The sequence below is a fragment of the Rhinoderma darwinii genome, chromosome 5, assembly GCF_050947455.1.
Source record: "Rhinoderma darwinii isolate aRhiDar2 chromosome 5, aRhiDar2.hap1, whole genome shotgun sequence".
Lineage (NCBI taxonomy): Eukaryota > Metazoa > Chordata > Amphibia > Anura > Rhinodermatidae > Rhinoderma > Rhinoderma darwinii.
Window position 1 is genome coordinate 317,470,964 of NC_134691.1, and position 25,525 is coordinate 317,496,488.

The 25,525-nt window shown below is 40.8% G+C and overlaps 1 protein-coding gene across 1 annotated transcript in view; it reads left to right on the forward strand.

Annotated features, from left to right (window-relative positions):
* LOC142652087 (protein nucleotidyltransferase YdiU-like) overlaps nt 1-25,525 on the forward strand; it is a 35,301-nt gene that overhangs the window by 906 nt on the left and 8,870 nt on the right. The window contains exons 2-16 of the mRNA XM_075827526.1: nt 1,663-1,965; nt 2,437-2,555; nt 6,169-6,297; nt 6,839-6,903; nt 8,778-8,834; nt 9,746-9,844; nt 10,296-10,363; nt 12,314-12,401; nt 15,137-15,206; nt 16,736-16,808; nt 20,791-20,874; nt 22,774-22,903; nt 24,888-24,932; nt 25,014-25,095; nt 25,184-25,276. Of these exons, the coding sequence (XP_075683641.1) occupies nt 1,761-1,965; nt 2,437-2,555; nt 6,169-6,297; nt 6,839-6,903; nt 8,778-8,834; nt 9,746-9,844; nt 10,296-10,363; nt 12,314-12,401; nt 15,137-15,206; nt 16,736-16,808; nt 20,791-20,874; nt 22,774-22,903; nt 24,888-24,932; nt 25,014-25,095; nt 25,184-25,276 (1,407 nt within the window). The 5' untranslated portion in view covers nt 1,663-1,760. The remainder of the gene's footprint in view (nt 1-1,662; nt 1,966-2,436; nt 2,556-6,168; nt 6,298-6,838; nt 6,904-8,777; nt 8,835-9,745; nt 9,845-10,295; nt 10,364-12,313; nt 12,402-15,136; nt 15,207-16,735; nt 16,809-20,790; nt 20,875-22,773; nt 22,904-24,887; nt 24,933-25,013; nt 25,096-25,183; nt 25,277-25,525) is intronic.

The window sequence follows — 25,525 nt, forward strand, 5'->3', positions numbered from 1 at the left end:
CACTGCATATGTATTTATACATCTCTCCTGGAAGTCACTGTGTATACACGCAGTAAGCTCCCCCTAGTGGCAGCTGCCAGCCTTCAAGTCAGATCCCCCTGCTTTCGTTCATGAGACTCCCAGATAGCAATTATACCACAGCCACTGATCGCAGCAAAATCCGCAAAACATACGCGCCATGATTTCCATTACCCAATGGAGGGCCATAATTTTACTAACACTCGCCTAATTAGGGTATGTGCAACTGGCTTTTACGTCTGAAATGACAGACTGTTTTCAGGAGAAAACAGCTCCGTAATTTCAGACGTAATTTCTCCTTATCGCATTTTGCGAGGCATCTTTGACGCCCGTAATCTTGAGCTGTTCTTCATTGGAATCAATGAAAAACGGCTCAAATTACGTTCCAAAGAAGTGTCCTGCACTTCTTTGACGAGGCAGTCATTTTATGCGTCGTCATTTGACAGCGACGCGTAGAATGACAGGTCGTCTGCACAGTACGTCGGCAAACCCATTCAAATGAATGGGCAGATGTTTGCCGACGTATTGGAGCCCTATTTTCAGACGTAAAACGAGGCATAATACGCCTCGTTTACGTCTGAAAATAGGTCGTGTGAACCCAGCCTTACTTTCCACAGTGTATTCTCACCAAAAATGTCTTCTCGCTATGGTTGAATTAATGGTCCGCACTAAAAACACCTCCTTAGGGTGCAGTCGCAAGCTGCAGATTTGGTTGCAGAAATTTTCTACTACTGAAAAATTGTTCCATTCAATTCCATGCACCAGCTGCAGAAAAAACCCATTCAGATGAATGGTACTGATTTTCAAAATCTGGCGCATGTGACTGCACCCTTTGGACGGGATTCCACGTACCATAACGTAGCGGAATTCTGTGTGGAAATTCTGCAGCATTTACAGTAGCAGACTGACATTTAGAAAATCTAATGGCCACGCTGCGGAAAAAACCCGCAGTGTAAACGTTAATAAATTGACCTGCGGTTCGGAATTTAAATCTGCAACGTCAATTTATGCTGCGTTTTCGTTGCATTTCTGTTGCGGATTTCCCCCATATAATTCAATGGGGATGCAAGTCCCACAACAGAAATCCAAGTGTTGCGACTTCTTCGGCAGAATCGCAGCGATTCCCCCGCAAAAATCGCAACTCGGGATAAAATAACAACATACTTACCCAGAACTCCCTGCTTCTTCCTGCAGTCCGCCCTCCTGGGATGACGTTTCATACCATGTGACCGCTGCAGCCGGAGGGAGATGGGATAAGTATAAATGTTTTGGGATTTTTTTTCTATGCTGCTTTCCGCACAACGTGCTGCGGGTTCCAGGACAGATACGCTGCATATTTTTTACGCAGCGTATCCGACCCGTGGGAACCCGGCCTTAGGCCTTGTGCACACAGTGCACGTTAAGGCTTCGTTCACATCTGCGTTGGGGTCCCGTTCTGACGTTCCGTCTGAGCTTTCCGCCAGAACGGGACCCTGAACAGACACAAACTGACACAAACGGAAACCAGAGGTTTCCGTTTCCATCAACATTGATTTCAATGATGACGGATCCGGTGCCCATGGTTTCCGTTTGTGTCTGTTGTGCACCGGACACGTTGTTTTGCCGGACGCAATAGCGTTAAATTACGTTTTTTTTCTTTTCCAGCAGAGTGGGAATGTGGCTTTATAACATTGATACTCGTCTGCTCATCGTGCTGATTTGTAGACGATCTAATACTGAATAAATGGGATAAGCTCAACACGATGCAGAACTGCTTTATTGCTCTGGTTTGTTTATGGGCAACATATGGAAGTGACTGTCTGACCTGGAAACATAACATCCCCCCAAGCACAGAGAACAGCAAGCAGACATTTTTCATGAGTACATTGAACAACAGTGAATATTGTGGAAGGAAGGTGAAAGTATCTTCTATGAGTTTGTGGAGTGCATCGCTGGATGATGATCTAGGTACAATTTATTCTTTACTTTATATGTTCCTTATTAAAAACGTAGGTGAAAAAAGTTATAGAATTCTGAAGTATCTTTTCTTAGAACTCTGCATTGAGCTGTTCCTCTGTTATTCCTCTTGAAAATGTATGACAGATGGTTGTTACCATTTCCCTTCAAGAAGAGGTGTGTCCCTACACACTCTGAGATTGTCCAATCAGTGCCAGACCGTGTAGGGGCATGCCTTATTAACAAGGGGAATGATAACACTCCGTTGTCAATTTATTCTTACATCTCCATGAGGAATAACAGAGGAACGAGACAATGTAGAGTCCTAAGAAAAGACGCTTCAAGTCTTATTTTATAAGAATGCTAATATTTTGGGTGCCCTGACAGTCCCTTTAAAAAAAAAAAAAAAAAGAATGGATGTTAAAATAATTACATTTGGTCTGATTTTGTCTCTTCATAAGAATTTCTTTTTTCTATTTGCAGCCAAATTGCCAATTGACCCAATCAGACTCAATTATGTAAGAAGGGTGAAAGACTGCATCTTCTCTCATGTTTACCCAACTCCATTTATGTCGGATGTACAACTCGTTGCAGTCTCAGAGGTAAGCACCATTAATATAATTGTAATATAAGCACATGTCCACCTCTGAACACTGTATTACAGTTTACATTGTGAATTAATCTATATAAACAAATGTGTGACTTTGTAAATTACAGCTTGTATTATACTCCAGAGCTGTATTCACAATTCTGCAGGCTTCAGCCCTGCTTGTTCAGTGTCTGCATGGAGCTTTCTCTAGTGATTTGTAATTGAAGTGTAACCTTTACACCAGTTACTCTCCAGTAATATGATAGGAAAAGCTAACGGTCTCACCCAGGGCTGGATTTATCCATAGGTACAGAAGTCCATTGCCTATAGATGGCTCTGGGGGGAAGAGCGGTTGCTGAAGGGAACATTTGCATATGATTACAAAAATGCTAGAAGCAGATCTCCCGTCCTTCTTGTATCTTGTTTGGATGCTTATTGCATAGTAAAGGGGAACTCAAGACAAGAATATTCTCCTGACATGCCATAGATCCATGTAAATCTTTAAAGCGTAACTAACTTTTAAGGGGATTTTTCAGAATAAGCTGTCAAATGTGTGTGCATGAGGAATAACACTATTTCTGGCCATTATATGACTTGTATTCTGCATTATTTAGCAATTTTCCCCTTTGTAGGCTCCATCTTTAATTCTCAGTTCTTGAGCTAGTGGGTGGAGCCTAACTGCTATTATGTCTTCTATACACTGCACACACAGGAACATACATACATACATACATACATACATAAATAAATAAATAAATACATACGCTGCAGCATGGTTCAGACTACAGCAGTAATGAGCAGTGTAGCTGAGAATCCAGCACTGAGATGACATAGAAATCTTACCAGCAACTGCAGCACGTCTGTGTCGTTCTCACTCTGCTCCTACTCCCTCCTCCTGCTCCCCCTCTCCCTCCGCCTTCTGCAGTCCCCCTGTAACAGAAGACAGAATTTGTTTGACAACAGGGGGTGGACAGCAGATTACAGGAAGGGAGACACCTAGTGGCAGTAACTTCACACAGAATTTGCATGGATATAATAACTACATTTTGACAGTAAGTAAATTACAAAGTTGATCTATATCAGGTAAACGATTAGATTATCATAAGTTGTTTGAAAAGTTAGTGTCCATTTAAATTATACCAGAGGGGTTTAGGCCATTCATAGATTTGGAAATCAGTGGAGGTCCAAGCGCACAGACTCCACCATTGTGAGACATTTAAGGTCTATGTAGCAAATGGTATTGGGTATTTTATTATTTTCATTTAGTCATTTCCATTTTTTAACTGGTTAGTCCTTGGGACCCAATGTTATATACAGTGCCTATTGGTATACTAAATTATCTACCTTTATACACAATTTAGTTACATATGCCACAGGTTCTCAAATTGTATTAGTACAAAGAGCTCTAATAATCTGTAGATCTTGAAGAAGAACCCTTAACTTACAATCAGTGCTCGTTATGGAGATCGGGATCTCTGTAGAGCAGACTATAGCTACGGTTGGTGACACGCTCTGCAGTATACAGCAGCTCTATATGCTTACCAAACTGATCACCACCAGCAGGTCCTCCTTTTGCCAGATGGGAATACCTTTTTAAAAACGGACCTAATATGATGTGTTTAAACTGAAATATCTCCCAAAAATAAATAACTAAATATAACTATTTGAAAATAAGGGCAAAAAATGCATTACAGGGTGCGCGCATAAAATGTAAATGGACCCGCAGGAGTCAGATCAGAACTTCCTGTCCAGCAGCTCCTGTCATTCCCATCAGTGATCCCATAAATCCCCAAAGCATACAGTGTAAAGCCACAAGAGCCCGCTAGTTATCATAAGATCTCAGGGCCCTGACCAAAAAAAGACAGCTGTCTACAGTATTTATATAGCAGTTATCGATATAAGGACTTGGCCATTTCAAAACACAAATCTTATTCTTTTTCAGCCATTCTTTAGTTGATTTACTTGTTGTGCTTTGGGGCATTGTCTTGTTGTGTCACCAGGACTTTAGCAATGCTTTTGTAGCTTTTTCCATCATCATACGTCTCTAGATCATGAAAGTCATTTGCCTCGATGCATGGCTGACCCTAACCCATCTTTCTTAAGAACAGAATTGTCAGTAACCAGGCTTTGTGTGCCTTTATTTAAAGAGGATCTGTTACTAGATTATTAATTCCCTATCTCCTAACTAATCTAATAGACGCTGTGATTCTGACAACTCCAGTGTAATTTGTTTTAAAAAATGTTTATTATTTGCAAAGTTATGAGCATTTTTCTAAATATGCTAATTTGTCTCTAATAGCTAAATAGGAGGTGACTTTTTTTCTTTTCACTCTGGGTCGATGAAATGTTTTCTGTATGACGGTGTCTAATCAGCGTACAGCTTCTCCCCCTTCCCTGCCCAGCAACACAGACCGATCATTTAGTATACAGCTTCCATTCCCGATTGTGTTTTCAACTGGCGATATCTCCGGTTGTTTCACAGCTAGAACTGGTGTCATATGAAAGATTAGAATCTCATGCCACCAGAATCACTGGTCTAGGTGGTCCACAGCCCGAGATATGGCTGTTTTAAGTGATCCCCTTCCCTCCAGCTTTAGTCTCTCACACTGTGTGAAGCAGCTTCATGCTGATAGGACAGCGTCAGAGGCTCCACCACAGGAGAATCGCTGCTGTTACCTCCCACTTGTCTAGTATTGTCTCATTTGCATATTTAGAAAAAAGCTCATAACTTTTAAAATAATAAACGTTTTGGGACACAATGTTCACTAGCATTATCAGTGTGACAGCGCCTATTAGATTAGCTAGGAGATTGGATATTACTAAACTAGTGATAGAGTCCCTTTAAATGAAATCCGTCATGTTGAAAAGGCAGTCTGATCCACAAACCGCATGTTATATAGAGCAGGAGGAGCTGAGGAGATTTGTATATAGTTTGGTGGGAACAGACTTAGTATAACTTGTAATTTATAGATCTAAATCTGCTTTTTCTATATATAGGAGTCCAGTGGGCGGTCTTATTCAGTGATTGACAGCTATCTTTAAAAGTTATACTAAGTCTTTTCCTACAAAACTAGATATCAATCGGTTCAGCCCTGCTCTATAACATGCTGCCTGCAGATTAGACTGCAGTTTGAATGTGACAGGTTCCCTTTCGTGGATAAAGCACCTGTGAAACCCACACTTCTAATGTCATTTCCTTAATTTAATCACCTTTTGCCAATTACCTCTTTGAGAAGTCATTGACACCGATGTTCACTTACTTTTCTCTCTGCACGGTGGATGTTTACTAAGTGTGCTCAATAAAAGACATGAACAGTACAACTCTGTGTGTGTTATAAGATTAGTTAGATTGTGCTTGTTTATAATTCTAATTTAGATAACAATCAGACCACGTTTTATTAACGATCAATGCAGAAATCCAGGTAACTCCAAAGGGTTCACTTACTTTTTCTTGCAATTGTATATCGTCTCCATTTAGTGTATGTACACAATGTCAGTTCCTGAAACATACAACATGCACTACCTGATGACTCTGTTGTGTATACAGCTATCTGGGCCATGTCAGTTATTGCATCTTATATGGTACTTAAAATAATGCGCTGAAAATATATTATAATTTTTCACAGGATGTACTAGAGAATCTGCTGGACCTAGACATTTCTGTTGCAAACACAAATGATTTCCTCCACTTTGTTAGCGGCGATAGATCAATTTCAGGATTTCTTCCTCTGACACATCGATACGGAGGCTACCAGGTGACTATACAAATGATTACAAATTTTTGTCGTTTCTGCCCTTAGGGAATCTTTGTCTGTAGATCTACGCTATTCCTATAGAGATTGTTAAAGAGTAACTGTCGTTTCATAGAGACATGTCAGAAGTTTTGATGGGTGGGGGGTCCTAGTGGGTAGACCCCAACCGATCGCTGAAACGAAGGACGAGAAGTGCTCAGCCGAACACAGCGCCCCTTCGGCTGTAACGGTATTCTTAGCTCCTTTCGGAAAACTGGAGTTAGCTGAAGACAGACTTATAGACTTCTATAAACTCATCTTCAGCTAACCCTGTGTCTCAAAAAAAGAAGAGGATACCGTTACAGCCGAAAGGGCGCTGTTTTCGGCTGAGCTCATCGTTTCAGCGATCGGTTGGGGTATACACACCTGGACCCCCACCGATCAAAACTTCTGTCATGTCACTATGACATGTCAGACAGTTACTCTATAATACAGACATGGTAAGTTTTTGCAAGTTGTTTTTATTTATTTATTCTTTTTTTTTTTTTGCTTTGTGTCCCGTTAGTTTGGCGTTTGGGCAGGCCAGCTGGGAGATGGCAGAGCACATATAATTGCCACTTACATCAACAGGTATCTTATTATTACATATGCCAATAATGAGGTCTGATAAGATTTCAATCACCAATAAATAATATAACATAATAATAATAATAATAATAATAATAATAATAATATATTTATATTTAAGTCTTGGGGGCCTTTTTGGGTCTGTAATTTATGCTTTAGTGATCCTTTGTGAATGATTATCATTATTTCGTATTGCTTATATTATTATTTTTTCTTTTGTTTTTTGTCATTTATGTCATCATCACTTGTTACATGATGTATGTTAATTTCAAGTGGGGAACCAATAAAAAGTGAATTACTCTTTGTAGATGTGATCCTTGAACAGTTGCAGATCAAAATTACCCAGCCACCTAAGCAATTAAAGCACTCTCATATTCTTAGTGAAAGGGTTAAAAATCCTGTTTACTAGCATGTAACATCTGGCCCGTATGATAATAATGTCATGTGTGACCACAGCCTAAAACCTGTATATATATATATATATATATATATATATATATATATATATATATATATCAAGACTTTGCGTGTCAGCAGAATATACAGCAACATCTGCACAGAGATAAAACTACTGATTCACATTGACAGCATTAAAGCGGTTGTCTCACCACAACAAACCCTATTTAGATTGAAGCCGACCTGGGTCTGTCGTCAGAAACGCCCGGCAGTCCGCTGTTATTGCAAATGGAAGCAACGAAGGGCCATACATTGCCACTACAGTAGTGAACCTGGACATTTATGGACGGATCAGATCTGCCAGAGCTCATAGGCTCTGTTCACATCTGCGTTGGGGTCCCATTCTGACGTTCTGTCTGAGGTTTCCGTCAGAACGGGACCTCGAGCAGACACAAACTGACACCGACGGAAACCAGAGGTTTCCGTTACCATCACCAATACTTTTAATGGTGACGGAGCCGTCGCCCGTGGTTTCCGTTTGAGTCTGTTGTGCGCCGGACCCGTCGTTTTGCTGGAAGCAATAGCGTAGTCGACTACGCTATTGCTTCATGCAAAACGGCGGATCCGGTGCACAAAAGAGACAAATGGAAACCACGGGCAATCGGCACCGTCACCATTGAAATCAATGGTGATGGAAACGGAAACCTCTGGTTTCCATCGGTGTCAGTTTGTGTCTGCTCGAGGTCCCGTTCTGACGGAAACCTAAGCCGGAACATCAGCATGGGACCCCAACGCAGATGTGAACAGAGCCTTAGTTAGTGGCTCTCCGCTTTGGCTAATTAAGGGGAGTCCTGAGCAGGAAACACCCTGTGGGGTCCAGATGCCCTAAGGCTAGGTCTCCACATCGACACTTCATCGCCTGCTAACTATGTATGTGTGTATGTGACAGTCCCATTACTTTTTTTCCTTATACGGAAACATTAGAGGGGTTTTCCGAGATAAAATGACTATGTGTTAATGTTTGTAATTTATTTGTAATATACTTAAATTTTCCAAATTGGCCCCGTTTCCAGTTGCCGCCGTAAGGTACCTGATGGGTGACGTCACTCTCTGGCCGCTGTGTTGATCTTCAATTCTCTTCCGGGTATACGACACGTCACTTGTAACGTGCCGTGTAAGGACTGTTCTATTGTAACGCGCGTGCGCGGTCCCTGCTGTTATCTCGAAAATGCCTTCATAGAGAAGGTGAAACGTTGTAGTGGATGTTGGATGAATAAACCCATTTGTTTTTGAGTGCTGCTTCGCTTTCTCTTTATCTGACGTTTATCGTACATGGAAGGGTTCACTCCTTCGTTTGAAGCTCAGCACCGGCCTTGCTGGCGTGGAACCACAGTGCTGCTCCAATCTTTTGTTTCTTGTATACAATATAAATATCTCTCTCTCTTATTTTTCCGTTTTAATATGTCGAATCTTTCTGGCAGATACGGAGAAAGATGGGAACTTCAGTTAAAAGGATCAGGAAAAACCCCTTATTCTAGGTAACACACAGTATTTGTATGGACAGTATGTTTAATGTGTGTGATTGATTTATGTATAGGTCAAGCGGCTCTTTGGTACTTTAACACTATCTAAGGCTCTGTTCACACTTCCACTAGTTGTTTGTCAGGTGTCCGTTGCTCATTGGCGGTCAGAATAGTATACAAAGCAGTTCTGATGGAAACCTGATGGACTTACAAGAAGAAAGCAAAATCAAGATAACAGACCAGTGACTATAATCATTAAATTGCCCTCTCCTGTCATGATGTTAAAAATCTCATAAAAGTTTCCACCCAGCTTTCCTAGGCTACGGATTTTGTCTGCCTACTTTGATAATAATACGAGGTAATGTAATGTATTACTGCATTACAAGGCAGATAAACTATTTCAGAGCCCGGGAAAGCTGGGTAACCTCTTTAGCGTTATAATAATGGCCACATTGTTGTCACCCAGCTTTCCTAACATACCATCAGATATAACTAAGAGGAGGTTGAATAGAACAAGTCAGAGGTGTAACTTAAAGCTCTCAATGCAAAATATGTAACAAGACCCCCACCTACCATGTGCCATTTATAATACTGATATCTACTCATGTGGCAGAGGGCCCCGGACATTAGGTCCTGGATGTAACTGCTACCTATGCACCCTCTATAGCACCCGCCCAGGACAAGCCAATGACTTCGCTAAGGGTCTTGTCACAAATCTGATACAAAATCCGTGACATAATCATCAGATTTGAAAATCTGCGGCATGTCCTCCAATCCGTAGCAAAAAATTACTGCTTTATTAAAAATCCCATTCATATGTATTGTAGATTTTTAAGGCAGGATCTGCACTGAAAATCCACCACGTCTGAACGTGGCCTAAATATACTCATTATAGTCTTAATATTTGTTATTTTATGTGATCCTAGGAGTGGAGATGGGAGAGCCGTGCTTCGCTCCTCTGTAAGAGAGTTCCTGTGCAGTGAGGCCATGCACCACCTGGGTATTCCCACCAGCAGAGCGGCCAGGTACCTGTATACATCCAAAGTTTGTCTTGCAGATGAACCAATTACTTCCCAATGGGCAGTTTGCTCAGCTTCCACTTATAACGTTTATCACATAAGGTGGAGGTATTTAATAAAACGCACCGGTTACCCACACATAGTGGTAGCAGCTATTTCATGGGAACAAGAAAAGTCATTTTATATGAAATGAATGACATTCCCATATCTGAACAGGTAGTATAGTAATTATTCTATACAATACTATAATAGCGGCCAATACCTCGTTTAGGGTTGGGGGTGACCTAATATTCTTAATAATTAATAATGAGCACATTATTACCAATAATACACACTTTAGCTGCTGCTGCACCTCTTGATGTGGGAGTTTCATGTTCATCAATGATTGAATAATATAAATCAATTCTTCAATCCTAAAGATCTGATATTAATGACCTTTTTTTGTTCTGTAAAACAGCCTTGTTGTAAGCCGTGATGTAGTCTGGAGGGATCAGTTCTACAATGGGAATGTGAAGAAAGAACGGGGTATGTGCAGTGATAATGTACTGGGAGACAGCTGTATATGCTGCTGATGTCATCCTCAAGGGGGTTTCCCCACATAAGGTGGCCATACAGTTTAGATGTATGTCGGCCGAACCCGCCGACCCTCTAATGTGTATGGTCGTGTCCCAACTCTCCTCCGACAGCAGATCCTTTTGTTTGCAAGGAGATAAGCCGCTGCCAGAGGAGTCTGTCAGCAGCTTTCTCCCTTCTCCCTATTGAGAACACATGCACTCTCGGCTTGCATGTATATGGGGGAGTCAAGAGGAATAGCTGTCGCCCGAACGATCGTTCAGAAGACCGCTATCGGAAATGTAAGGCCAGCCTAAGAACATTTATCAGCTGTCCACAGGATAGGTGATAAATGTATGATCGCTAGGGGCCCCCCACCACTGGGCACCCTACCAATCACTCGAACAAGGGTCCTGACCCCTGTTCCTCCTCACTGCACGATATGAGGAGGATTTTGAATGGAGCGGCGGTCGCGTATGTGCGCTCCTACTTTATCCATTGTTTATGGGGAGACAGAATCAACTTAACGCTAAATATCATAACGCAATTTTACTACATCTGACAGCCATTTATTAGAAAATAGGCAACTCCAATAAGTTATAATACCAATGCCAAACATTAAAAATATCTGTGGGTTTTAGGGAATGTTCGACAAAGATAGCAAACCAACAAATGTATACGTATTGTGAGGGTTTTAGCGTCAGTGGAGCGAGGCAAGCAAGTTCACAGCAGTAAGTGAAAGTGATGCAGCAAATATAGTCCCAACAGGACGTGTCTGTGTTTTATTTTTATAGTCCAAAATGAGAAAAAATAAGCCTTTTACATTTCTGGCAAAAACAAAAGAAACCTGCTCGGCTGAGCACTAACTACACAAATGCAGTCCCTGACTATACCAGGTACCTTCCTACTAGGCTCTGGAAACTCACATTTTTACTCACAGACAGCAGACAATGTCCCAGACTCAGGATATATGTTTTCAGACGTTTCTCGAGACGTAAACACTTTGTAAACGCCTGAAAAAAGGAAGCTTAACGCCTCCAAACATCTGCCCATTAATTTCAATGAGAAAATCGGCGTTTCGTTCAGATGGGGCATTTTTTTACGCGACCGTTTAAAAAAAACGCCCCGTAAAAAGAAGTGCATGTCACTTCTTGAGATGTTTTTGGAGTCGTTTTTTATTGTGTCAATAGAAAAACAGCTCCAAATACGGCTCCATAAAAAACGCATCAAAAAACGTTTAATGCTTTAAAAACGGCTAAAAATCAGAGGCTGTTTTCCCTTGAAAACAGCTCCGTATTTTACAGTCGTTCTTACATTAGCGCGTGACCATACCCTCTGGAGTCAGACCCATAAGTGCTCCAGTCGACCCTGTGTCTGCACCTTTTTAGGCACACAGGTGCAGCTCATTGACCAGCAGTCTAGTCCTAATGACAGAGATGGACTAGAGATTTGGGAATCCACCCTACTCTTCCCCAGTCCAACTCCAGGTCCTTTTCAAACTATCCAGCTCTGTGAAGTCTGAGCTTTCCATTTTAAACATTCCCTGGAGACCAAGACACATACAACAGGGGAAATGTACCTTCCCTCAATGACTTTACCTGTCACTATCTCACAATAAATATATATATATATATATATATATATATATATAATATATATAAAATTGAAAAGCATGATAATTCATAAGACAATAGCTCACAGAAAGTCAATAACCCAAAGATATACAAAATCAAATAAAACAAAAAATATCAAAATATCAAATCATCATACAGTTATTCTACAGTGTTGCACGTTTTGAAATTTATATTCCACTTTATGTGATTATAAGGGAAAAAAAATGGCAGAAGCAGTAGAACCAGCAGATGAACAAATGAAGCACCACAGAAGCATAGTGATCATTATATCATTTTCCTTCCTATATAGGAGCAGTGGTATTGCGAGTTGCCAAATCCTGGTTTCGTTTTGGTTCAATTGAAATTTTGACTAAGTTTGGGGAATTTCACTTGTTAAGGTAAGGGGAATATTGGAAAAATATTCTACTTAAAACTTTTTTTTAGTTTCAATAAGTGATCAAATCAAAGCTTTTTTCACACTGAGATGTGACCAGTAAAGACTATTCCATACAATACTTCTGAATACTTGGTTGTTTTAAAATGAATGAACACCATTTTGTCCAAAATAAATAGATCCAAAATTTGGAATTGATTCATCTTTTAATGTTTCTTCACAGCAATCATATCTCAGTTTTTATGATACAGAGCTCCAAATACCATGCATAGTCATAAAGTTAAATAATACAATTCTCTCTGCATTCAGCCACCACTAGAGGATGTTTATGAACTTACTGCATATGATTTAAAGGGATTTTCCGAGATAGGAAAAAAATTGGCCACAGTGGGGGAGAGAGTGCCAAAAAGTAACAAAAGACCCATTACTCACCTAAAATAATTCCCCACCATTGCAGCGCTGCCGCTCCTATGGTCCTCTTCTGCTGGTCTTTGTTTACTATGCTGCAGCAATAACGTGAACATATACCCACTGCAGCCAATCACTGGCCTGAGTGGTGCATAGCACGAGATTGCTGAGGCCAGTGATTTGCTCCAAATTTATTAAAAGGGGTACACCTCTTAATAAATTTGTCGGACAGGAAGAAAATCAAATCTACGATTACTATAAGCAGGCATAGGTTTGTGCCAAAACTTGCGCCTTCTTAATGTCCTTTACATATTAAATCTAACTAAACTACGCCTCCATGAAGACCATGCCCACTGCACGAGTGGCGAGAAAAGTCACAAACTTTACTGCAATTTTATCGCATGTCCCATTTGCAACTTTTTTGGGGCGCAAAACATGGCATAAACTGCTTAGTAAATGTGAGCCAATGCAGGGGATTTGAAGTTATTTATTGTCTATGCAGGGAATTTGGAGTTGTCTATGCAGGTAATTTGGAGCTTTGTATAAAAAAAAACAAAAAAAACAGAGCTTTGACTGCTAGGCCAGTTTTAACCTAACGTGATAGGGGCACATTTCTGCTCCTGTATTATGGCTGGGAATCCTGGACGAACCGCGGGTCTGTTGACCCGAACTAGCAGCATAGGGACCTACAATGCTCCTAGTTTCGGACAATACACCCATATTGGGCTGGGATTTGCAGCAGTAATACGGGTGCAGAGATGCGCTCCTATTAAGCTTGTGTGAAACCGGCCGTATAAAGATATATTAAGAAATTAATCCGCACAGAATGTTGGACCTAAAAACTACATGAGGTTTAAAGGTGGAGATTCACTTTGAAGATCCTGTTGATTAGGTAATTAAACTCATTTGCTCATAGAAATATTTTAATATCTCCTCCACCTGCGCTACGCTGCCTGCTAAGGGCTATTTACATCAACATGTTAACAATTCTTACAATGTTTTTTTGGAATCACATTTGTGAAGCATTGAAGTCTTAAGGTGCCTATACACATTACATGAAAGTCAGCTGGACCCGCCGATTTCGGTAGGACCACCAGACAACTATCTAACGTGTGTGGGGGTCTCCTAACTTTACCTCGACTGCAGATGATTTCATAATGCCTGATCCTTTGTTCCCGTGGGAGATAAGCCACTATATAACGGTATAACTGTTGTTTGGAAGGAATAACCTGTATCTAGTTACAACAGCCAGCAGGAAGCTCCGGCCAATGTAAACTAAAGCAGGAGGGGGAAGGCAGGACCTCGACAATCCCACGTCCTACGCCCACCTCCCCATCCATATCTAATAGCGCCCAGGCCAACTGCCCTGCCAGCCACCCTCTAGCTTCCCACAGAAACCAGATTGTAGCTGATACTTGAAATGCAATTGCCATAGGTAATACCACTGGGTTTTTTTTTTCTCTTGCTTTTATACACCACCCTCTTGTGCATAACTCTTGAATGACCATCCCAGTTTGGTTTCTAACAGGACAAAGTTGTGGAGTGGTTATGAGGAGTGAGTTCTAGACTGCTGATCGAGTTGTAAAATTACTTGTGGTTGAAAGCTATGACCTGTGCCATTATACCTACTAGGTTTATGGTACCAGCTTAGATTAAATACAAATAATTTGCTTGCACCTCTACTACCCACTTTGATTAAAGGCATTACCTGGATTAGTATATCCATAATATCATATTAGGAACTTCTAAGTTGGTAGAGGGGGGTTCCTTGTTTTAGAGAGTGGTTACAAAGAGTGTCTTTTGCTCTGGAGGACTCAGCACGTCCGGGCATTACACAGACAGCATAGGGAATTGTGTAATGCATCCTATCACCTGTGGTGGTGCTGCAGGGAAATTCAACACATATTACAGATGATCGCAAGTGGGCAGAAAGGATCATCAAAAACATTTGAAAGATTATATACAGCCCAGTTGAGGACGAGAACATAAAAGTGATTATGGCCCCTCTGACCCCTCCATTACTTCTTATTAGGATGAAGGATTCATTTATGTATGATTAGATGTACCCTTTAAGAAAAATAGTGCAGCAGTTTACATCACAAGTTGTAATGATTGAAGTTTACAGGTTACTGCTTAGCAATTATTGAATAGAAATTGTGCCAAGTGATGAGAATAAGTTCATATTCTAGCAGCTTGATTAATATATCAGTTATACAGGAAAGAAAATAATTGTCTAGGTGAATGCTTATAAAAATATAATCTCTATGTTGTGGCTACATTCAGTCCATGTTTCTTCTATATTTCTTTTACAATATACATTTTGTTTTCTAGGGAATTAGTCGACTTTATCATTAAAGAAAACTTTCCATCTATCATCCAAACAGATCCCAATAGAATTTTGGTGAGATCACACCCCTATATAATGTATTTTTTGTTGTTGTTATTATTATTATTATTTGTATATATAATATAGGTCAATGGAGTTTTTATATTTCAAATAATATTTGTATAAACATCACATTCTGATGTCAGAACCTGACTAAGGCTTCGTTCACATCTGTGTCAGGGTCCCGGTGTGACGTTCCGTCGGAGCTTCCCGTCAGAACGGGACCCTGACTGAGACATTCGGAAACCATAGGTTTCCGTTTCCATCACCATTGATTTCAATGGTGATGGATCCAGTGCCAATGGTTTCGGTTTGTCTCAGTTGTGCAAGGGTTCCGTCATTTTGACCCTGACACGAAGCCTAAGAGGGCAATGGATGGGTTGTCATCCTGCGACAACCCTGCATTATGTAAGTTTGGTCAAACTGTTTCTCATAACAAATGTTTAGGGTTTCCCATCAGCTGTAACTTTATCCACTTGTCCTGAGGAAATCAGTAGGGATCTAATAAAAAGTTATGGATTCTCATATTGACAAAATGTAATATCCAGTTACCCAAGGTAATTGAAAGATTTATTAAAAGGGCTTACAGGTATAGGAGGATTCAGTTTTGACAATGAATCACCCAAAATTTAACAATCCCATTAGTTTAAAGGCAAAATATAGTTGAGAAAACATAAATGTGTCTACTTTAATGAATATTCATGTTTATATTGTGCTAACCATACACGCATTAGAACTATCAGCTAAAAGTTGTTTTCCAGCAGTTATGACCCCTGATTGCCACAGTAAAGGGTTTCTCCACTGTGGACAATACTTACTTGTTAGAAGGTTCCCTTGATAATAAGATGATCACAAAGTGTCCACCTGCTGGGACCCCCAACGATCAGCTGTATTATGTGGGGAAACCTGGCAGTAAGTGTATAATTTTTCTGCAGTGCCACCACAGGGGAAATGAAGCATTACACAGTGGCCATTCAAATCAATGGGTTGTCTGTGTAATGCAGGACAGGACAGGTCCTCCAGAGGGTGAGACACTCTTTTTAACTGCTCTCCACTCTGGCCAAGACATGAGAATCATGAACAGAGGACCCCCTCTATTATCTCACAATTCCCCAATAGAGTGTATGAAAAATGGGTTTTCTAAACTGGGCAACCCTTTTAACATTCACATTTCGTTCTTCGGAAAGGTTCATCTTTTTCAGGAGCTACTAGAAAATTACTCCGACACCACTTCTCTCGGGTAATTTAAGTGAATCTGCCATCAGAATATGGTGCCCTATTGAAGGGCAGCATAATATAATGATGGTCTGCTGGGCTATTATACCAAACGGCACAAAAATATGACATTTTGGGTTACATAGTTACATGGTTGATAGACACTAAGAGAAGGTACAGTGGACTAGAGCGATTCCCCGCCTCTCCCCACATCCTCCCGCCTCCCTCATCATTGGTTGATGGCCGCTGTGTATGTGCCTGACTGTAAGCTCTGTGGGTGGCTGCAGTGGCTGTGTTTGCATGGTGTATAACAGGACTTATCATTGCAGGCTTTCTTCAACGTTGTAGTGTCTCAGACTGCAGATATGATTGCACGGTGGATGTCCATAGGGTTTGCACATGGTAAGTTAATATTCACTCAATTTTTATTCAATTTACTCAATTTAAGTTAATACAGTATCTCACTCTTAATCCAGTTTGCTCAGGACCAACAAAGTTTCTTAAATATAAAAAAAATTCCAGACTATTATATATATATATTTTTTTAGATGCATAGGAGCAATTCTATTATTATCTAAGTTTTGAGGCCAGGACCACACACACACACACAGCTTTTGGTGCATTTTTTGGCTTGGCTCAGTTTTTTTTAGCCAAAGCCAGAAGTGGATCCAAAAGGAAGGAAAGGTATAAAGAAAAGAACCGATACATCTCCTTTCTTTTGTGTCCACTCCCGTGTTTGGTTAAAAAAACGGAGCCAAAAACTGCATCAAAACTGTACGTGTGGTCCTGGCCTAACACTTTTTAGCTTTGATAGAATGTTGCGGTGAGGCCCTGGTTCCCACGAACCGCCGCCCCACTTATGGGTGGTGGCTTTATTATACATCTAAGGGTAAGGCCACGGTGTGTCGTTGACGTGGTTTTGTTGCGGTTTTGTTGCGTTTGAAAACCGCATGCGGTCAACTGCATGCGTTTTTTTGTCCCTGTAATGCTGCAGTTTTGTTGCGTTTTTTAAATGGAAATAGTTTATGGACATAGTATTCACTGGTGTTGAGGTTTGTTAGGTGCTGCCTGTATATAGTTCATTACAATGCATTGCAGAACGGTTAGCAAAAACGCAAGCAGTTCAGCAACAACTTTGGCAGCGCGGTCATTAACCGCATGCGGTCGGACGTTATGAAGATACGTTCAACCGCACAAAAAACACATTGTGATATAATAGCAGCAGTCTGTCCATAACAAACATTTCACCATTGACTTCCATTGAAAAATGACTTTCTGCAATTTAAACACGCAACATAAATGCAACTTGGCCGCACCGTGTGGCCTTACCCTTAGGGTATGTTCACACACAAACTCAAAAACGTCTGAAAATACGGAGCTGTTTTCAAGGGAAAACAGCTCCTGATTTTCAGACGTTTTTTTAAGCCACTCACGATTTTTGCTGCGTTTTTTATGGCCGTTTTTGGAGCTTTTTTCCATTGAGTCCATGAAAACTGCTCGAAACCGCCGCATAAAAAAACGGCCCATTGGAACAGAACGCTGTTTTTCCCTTTCAAATCAATGGGCAGATGTTTGGAGGCGTTCTGCTTCCGATTTTTTTTGTCGTTTTTCAGGCGTTTACTTCCCGAAAAATGGCCAAAAATAGGCCGTGTGAACATACCCTTACACTCAACTCTCTCAGCCAGGATGGAACATAACTCAGATCCCTGCCGTTGAACCCTTTAGATGATGTGTTTTTTCCACTTTCAAAATGCTTTATAATGAAAAAAAAATAAAAAAATAAAAATACTACACATCATTTTTATGGCTGCATCCGTAATGACCCATACTATGGAATGACATTTTTTTAATATATCATTGTGAACGCCATATGCTGTAAAAAAAAATAATGAATAAATAACCATGTACAATAATGGTAGAACTCTCTTTTTTTTTGGTAATCCCAAAAAAAGCATTTAAAAGTAATCTAAAAGATGTATGTACCCGAAAATGGTACCAATGAAAACTACAACTCGCCCTCCAAAATATAAGTGCTCATAGCGGTGTGGTTTCCATTATAAACAGATGTGAACAGAGCCTTAAATAGTCTCCTGCAGTACTGACTTGAGTTCGGAAGAGTAAATGATATTGAGGACTCCTCTCCAGCTGCACAATGTGGTATTATTTATACATTAAAAGGTAATAAACCCCAGGAGCAAGTAATCTGCAAAACTGTAGCTTCAGATGGGACTGTCTGCTACTGGACCTTATGGGTTCTGTTTCGACTTTGGCCCACCTTTACAATGGGGTCAGTTGGGTTATGTTGTGGTTTCCGTCATTTTGTTGGGGAAAAGAGCCCAGCATGCAGCCTTATTCCACCTTTCAAATTAGCCGGGACGGCCGATGTGGGCTACGAAACAGCAGTTCCCTTAGTATTGTGTAATCGACATTGCTCCCTTTCAGCACAATACAGGAGTCCCTGCTCTCTCCATTGACAGAATACAGGTAGCGTAAGTAGCATCTGCATTCTGCTAAGGGAGATGGGCAAGCAGCCGCTGGGAAATTGATTTCCCCAGGGCCGCTCTTTTCCGTTACCTGGATCTCTTTGATAAGAATGAATCAAGCAGTAAAAATATATTCGGAATCTGCTGCTAAGGTGCACAATACCGGCTCCGGTCAAGTACTCTGGTGTTATCAGGTGATTCATGTATTAGAGGATCGCTGGTTTTGCTTGGCTACCTTGAACCTCGACAAAACAATCTGATAAACATGCGCAAAGTACAGAATATAAAGGAGTTATTGAATTGACAAAATAGAAATACATTTTATGCCCATGCACAGTGACTCCTATTCTCATGGGATTGCTGGATCGGGCCTTAAAATTGTTTTATATGTGGCCAGCTTCAGACTGATTGGTAAAGTTTGGGCATCAATCACGAAATCTGTGTGAGAGAATAAGTGACCATGTAAGCCAAAGTCATCAATTACATTTCAGCTTTGATTTTTTTAAATATTGACCTTCATTGGTTTCTATTGGCAAAATAGCCGTTTTCATACATGTTTGTTGCGCTACCACTGTCAGTACCACTCCGACAACTGTGGATAATAAAAGATTGATGGGTCACCGAGTCGTTGTTTTATGCTCCCAGGAAGCAGCCATTAGATGTAGCCAAGAAAATAAAATCTGCTTTAAAACCTCTCTGATAACACAGCAGACAACATCATATGAATGACATTGTAAATCGTGCAAAGTACTTAATTTAAGTTATACATAATTGGTCATGAAATATAATGGATTATTTGATGATGATTTGATCATTTCATGTCATTCTGTACCCAAAATGTTTTCCTCCACTGTATATGAAACTCAGTGCAGAGAATATATAATAATAAAAGCATACCTAACTTTTCAAGTATCTTTTTAGAATAGGCTGTTTCATGTGTCTACATGAGGAATAACACTATTTCTGGCCATTATATGACTTGTATTCTGCATTATTTGGCAGTTTTCCCCTCTGCAGGCTCTTTATTTCTCAGTTGTCTCTGAGCTAGTGGGCGGAGCCTAACTGCTATAATGTCTTCTATACACTGCACACATAGAAGAGGAGAATCCTGCTCTCCTATCTCTATCTATCACATATAAAGAAACAGCAGCAGCTTGTGGGACGTTATACAGCAGTAACGAGCAGTGTAGCTGAGAATCCAGCACTGGGGTGACATATAACTCTTACCAGCAGCCTGTGTCTTTCTTTCTCTGCTACTGCTTCCTTCCCCTGCTCACTCCTCCCCACCCCATAGACTTACATGCAGCGTGTCTGTTGCTGACTCACTCTCTCTCTATTCCCTCCTCTTGCTCACCCCTCCCCTCTCTATAGACTTGTATATGCAATGCATCTGGGTCTCTGCCTCTCTCTGCTCCCTCCTCCTGCTCCCCTCCCCTCTACATGGACTTCTATAGGAAGCATGTCGGTGTCTCTTTCTGCACCCTGCTCCCTCTCCCCTCTCCATAAACTTGTATGTAGCATGTGTTTTACTGACTCCCTCTTTTTGCTCCATCTTCCTCCCCCCTCTCCATAGACTTGTATAGGCAGGCAGTGAAGAGACACCCCCACCTTCTGCAGCCTGTCGATTCTGCTTTGTAACCAGGGAGCGACATTGTTTTAAACAGGAGTTGGGCATCAGAATACAGGAAGGGACATGCCTAGTGGCAGTAACTTCACCCAGAATTTGCATGGATAAAATATATATTTTTTTAACAGTAAGTAAATTACAAAGTTGTTCTATATCAGGTATATTAGATCAGCATACATTGTTTTAAAAGTTAGTGTCCATTTAAATACATAATGGAATATATTACAACAGTAAGACAAGAGTTAATAGGAGTTTTCTATTGATTTTAATGCAGGTGTATGCAATACAGATAACTTCAGCCTCCTGTCAATCACTATTGATTATGGTCCTTTTGGTTTCATGGAAAACTATGACGCTGGTGAGTTTCCACTGCCTGCTGATACTGATTCTCTGATCCTCCTAGCTGCGGTAAGGAGTTCTATGTATGCTTTGGAATAATGAGCTGGTCAAGGGTATATAACCAGCAGAGGGATTTACATAATGTCCTGGACCTATTAACTTTTTAGTGTCATTAAATCACATTGGTCATTATTTGGTGAAGACCATTTTTAATGTACATAGAAGGGTTGATAGTTAACTGCCTTTTGGGAGCCACTATCTTTGCTAGCTGCCGTTTAGGTACATCAAAAACTGTGGGTAATTGGTATACAAAAAAGTTGATTCATTTTTCATGAACTTTTTTTACTGAAATCAGAATACCCCTTTAACTGGCACAAATAATGTTTCTTTCCCTCTTGGATGAATTAGTGGGTAAATAATCTTAAATATTTGCAGAAATATGTTTTACACACTTCTGCATCGTAAACCACTATAAGTCTGGATTCACACATTACTTATTTGTTGCTGATTTTCTCGCAGATTTTGAAGCTAAAGTCAGAAGTGGTGTTAAAAGGAATCTGAAATATCCTTTCCCCTGGATCCACTTCTGGCTCAAAAATCTGCGTAAAAATCTGCAACAAATACGCGATGTGTGAGTCTAGCCTACGGCTACATGCACACGTTGCAGAAATTCTGCATCAAAACCGCAGATAAACGCAGGTAACTCCGCAGGTAAAATTCACATTTAATATTGAATTTTTTAATGCGGTTTTAGATGCAGACTTTACATTTTGATTCGGAAAACGGTGCGGTTTTAATTGGATTAAAGTTTTTCCTAAAAAATACTCAAATACAATTCTGAGAAGGAAAGATAAATTGACATGCTGGAGATTTTAAAGTCCACACCATAGGTCAATTTACGAGAAAAACGAATTCCATAACGTGTAGCTGAGCTTACTTGTGAACTCATTTACTTTGCTAGTACTGTACTAGGCCTTATTTACACGAACGTGTGCGTTTTGCGCGCGTTGCAGTTCCGTGTGTCATCAGTGTTTGGTGCGTGTCTGCGTTATTTTCGCGCATATGCCATCCTTATGTCACGCGGTTTTGATGTTTACAAAATGAAATTAAGGAGGTGGTTTTCTTTTTCCCTTCATTTCTTGAGCAACTGTTGCGCGAATCACGCACAGCACACGGATGTGCGTCCGTGTGTGGTCCGTGATTTTCACGCACCCATTGACTTCAATGGGTGCGTGATGCGCAAAAAACGCTCAAGTATAGGACATACAGTGAGTTTCACGCAGCGGAGTGTCTGAATGGTCCCATTCACTTGCATAGGTCCGTGCGAAGCGCGTGTTTTCACGGATGTGAAATACACTCGTGTAAATAAGTCCTTACGCTGCGGATTTGTTGCAGGAAAATCCACGCAGCAAATCCGCACGTAATACGCATCATTTGCATGTGGCCACTGCTCCATAGTCTTGTTTATAACAATCCCTTTAACCTTCTGTGCAGAACACAAACGCAATCTGGAATCCTTGCCCCTGGCACGGAAGGATTTAACATATTTTCCAAAGAAAACAAATGTTCAAGATGATAGATGAGCATTATGTGCTTGCCACAACTTACCCAGATTACTCTGGATAACATAACAGGGAACGTTTATTACGTACTACTAACAATCAATTGCCTTACAATCTGTGTCTGCGAGGAGGACGATGGTGGAGAGCATCTGGAAATCTGCGGCCTCTCCTGCGAAAATAAATACCCTATAGCTTGCAGCGCTGTGAATGGGAAGACTTTGGTTTCCTTTAAGTTTCCCATTAAGTAACTGAGGCAGAAATAAGGTCTATTGTTGAAATGGCTGCAATTACTATTTATTTAAATTACCTTTTTTCTTCGGTACCTTGGTAATTTGTGCTCTATTTTCTTTAAATAGATTACGTTCCAAACACATCTGACGATGACGGGAGGTACCGGATCGGAAACCAGGCCAACGCTGGAATGTTTAATCTGAACAAGCTGCTTGTAGCTTTAACCCCCCTGATGGACAACATCCAAAAACAGATGTGAGTAATTCCCCCTCTGTCAAAAACACCCTTATTCTGTCTACCCTCAGGACCCCGTGATACTGGTATGGTGGCAGCGGAGATTGCTGATGACGGGTATGTGTGTTCTTTTGCCCCTTTGAACATGTTGATACTAAATCGCTTGAAGTATTATGACAGCTTTGAAAAATGTTGTGTTGAGAAATGACCAATGACAGATGGAATTAGGTGTTTATTTTTGCAAAAGAAGAATGACCCACGTTCAAAAGCAGCACGACAGCCCACTGGAAGCATAATCCGAAGCCTCATTCAGGGTAACTTCTGTAGATGGTAAGAGCACATGTATTCATGGGGTGGTCCCCTTTGAACAATCCCTTTTTGTTAGAAGGATTCCCAATGATAAGCTGATCACAGGTTATCCTGTTGCTGGGACCTTCAGCGATCAACTGTAATCTGTGGATTAATCTAGTAGCAAGAGTTCAATTCCTTAGCAGCGCCACCACAGGGGAAGTGAAGCATTACACAGTTTTCCATCTAAAACAAAAAGTCTGTGTAATCGGTCCTCCAGTTGGAGAGACCCTCGTAGTAGCTTCCATCTGCTCTGGCTAATAGATGATTTTACTGAATGAGGGACTCCCCTCTATTAATTTAGAAATTCCAAATAAGGTATTATGAAATGGGTTTTCTAAACTAGACAGTCCCTTTAAGGAGTATTTTTTCCAAAAATAAAAAGATTAATAAAAAATGGGTCCACCATGCGGTCTCTAGAAAACTCCAAGCAGAGCCGACTGGATATAAAGTGGCGCAGTTCTTTCCTAGTGCTGCCGCTTCACTGTTCTAGGGAATCTGTCAGCCGCAAAAACTTCTCTTTGGGTATTATAGTGCAGCAGTCAGGATTCTTATACATCCTCCCACACTCATATACTGTAACCTTTGCCATACCCATTTTCTGATTGATGCGGAACATATATGCTCATTCATTGCTATCCCTCTCAAATCCTGCACATGAACAGATCTACCATACAACAATACAAAATACCAAGTTGAATGGGAGGGGATTTTGGCTGAAAATCTGCATATTCCGGACTCTAGGCCTCTCTACCAAACACGACACGCACACACTGTTTATTCGCATAGAATTGCTGTCTAGAAAAAGGTACAGGCGGAAGTAACACATGACTGCAGGATCAGACTACACACAGATTTTGTTTGCGTACTGTAACCATGGAGACCCATAGGTCTGCATAAGAGCTGTATACACAAAAAGGTAGGATTTATTTTAATCAAGACATTTTGCAAAGTTGCTTCATTTATTTTAGGCGCTGTTCAGATTCTTTGACGTATACGTAACCCGTATAGGCATTCGTTTGCATGAGTTTGTAAAGTCAGTTAACCTATACTTAATCGTTAAAATGTGTTTTTTCTTCTTCTACCAAAAAGGATTTAAGAAAAGTTTGTGTTTAACGTATGCAAATGTAAAGCATTACGTTTGTGTACGGCGGTCAAACACAGTCGTAAGTATACTTTTTTGGACTACGTTTGGCCTGTTAAAGTCAGCGGATAGACTGAGGAATACGTTTGAATACCTTTTTTTTTTTTTTGATATTCAAGCGTTTTACACTCCGCAGAAAGCATAGACGTAATGTGAACAGGGCCTCAGATGTGTTGTAGAAGTGAAAAAAATAATTTGTGGTATACACACCGTTTAGGCTACCTTTACATGCGTTCGGTATTCCGTCATAGGAGCAGAGCAACGAAAATACCGGACACGCCCATTCCATTGCACCGCGGATACCACCGGCAGCCGACGGAACCCATAGACTTTAATAGGCTCTGTCAGAGTGTCGGTGGTTTTTCCGGAAACACTAGCGCAGCATGTTGCACTATTTCTGGTAACTTTGGCCGGATCTGCGGCGGAAGCCCCTAGCGGAGCCTCCAACACAGATGTGAACGAGACCTTATCTGCATGCGGCGTTACTGACTGTTATTTCTTATTTGTTATCAGGGCTTCAAAAATTCTTGCCGGCTTTCCAGACCTGTACTATCAGAGGTATGTCATTATTAGGAATTAACTCCTAATGGTCATTGTTGGCAAATAAAACCCATTTCATGATCTCCTCCTTGATTACAGATTCATAGAGCTTTATAGGGACAAACTGGGATTTTCAGGTGAAAGGGAGGAAGACTTGACCTTGATTGTGTCCTTTCTTAATGTACGTGATATTCAGCAGATCACAGGGTAAATAAACTGTTCAGATCCAACAGCAGATCATATTGTATTTTTGTTTTATCTTCTTACAGATGATGGAAGATACAAGGGCTGACTTTACTATGTCATTTCGACAGCTGAGTGAGATAACAGACTGCGAGCTAAGGAATCTCACCATTCCTGAGGTATCTGTAGAATTAAAGCGGCTTTCCTGGACTTAAGATAGGTCATCAATATTTGATCGGTGGGGGTCCAACACCCAGGACCCCTAGCGATTAGTAGAATAAACAGGCCTCTTCTTTGTTTACATAGGCACAGGTTGTGGTTGTGCCTGGTACTGCAGCTCAGTCCCTGTCATTCTGTGCAGACACGTAGTGCAGCTGTCCGTAGGACACGGTGAACAGTGGCCCAAAAGTTGGGTAGACGCATGCAGC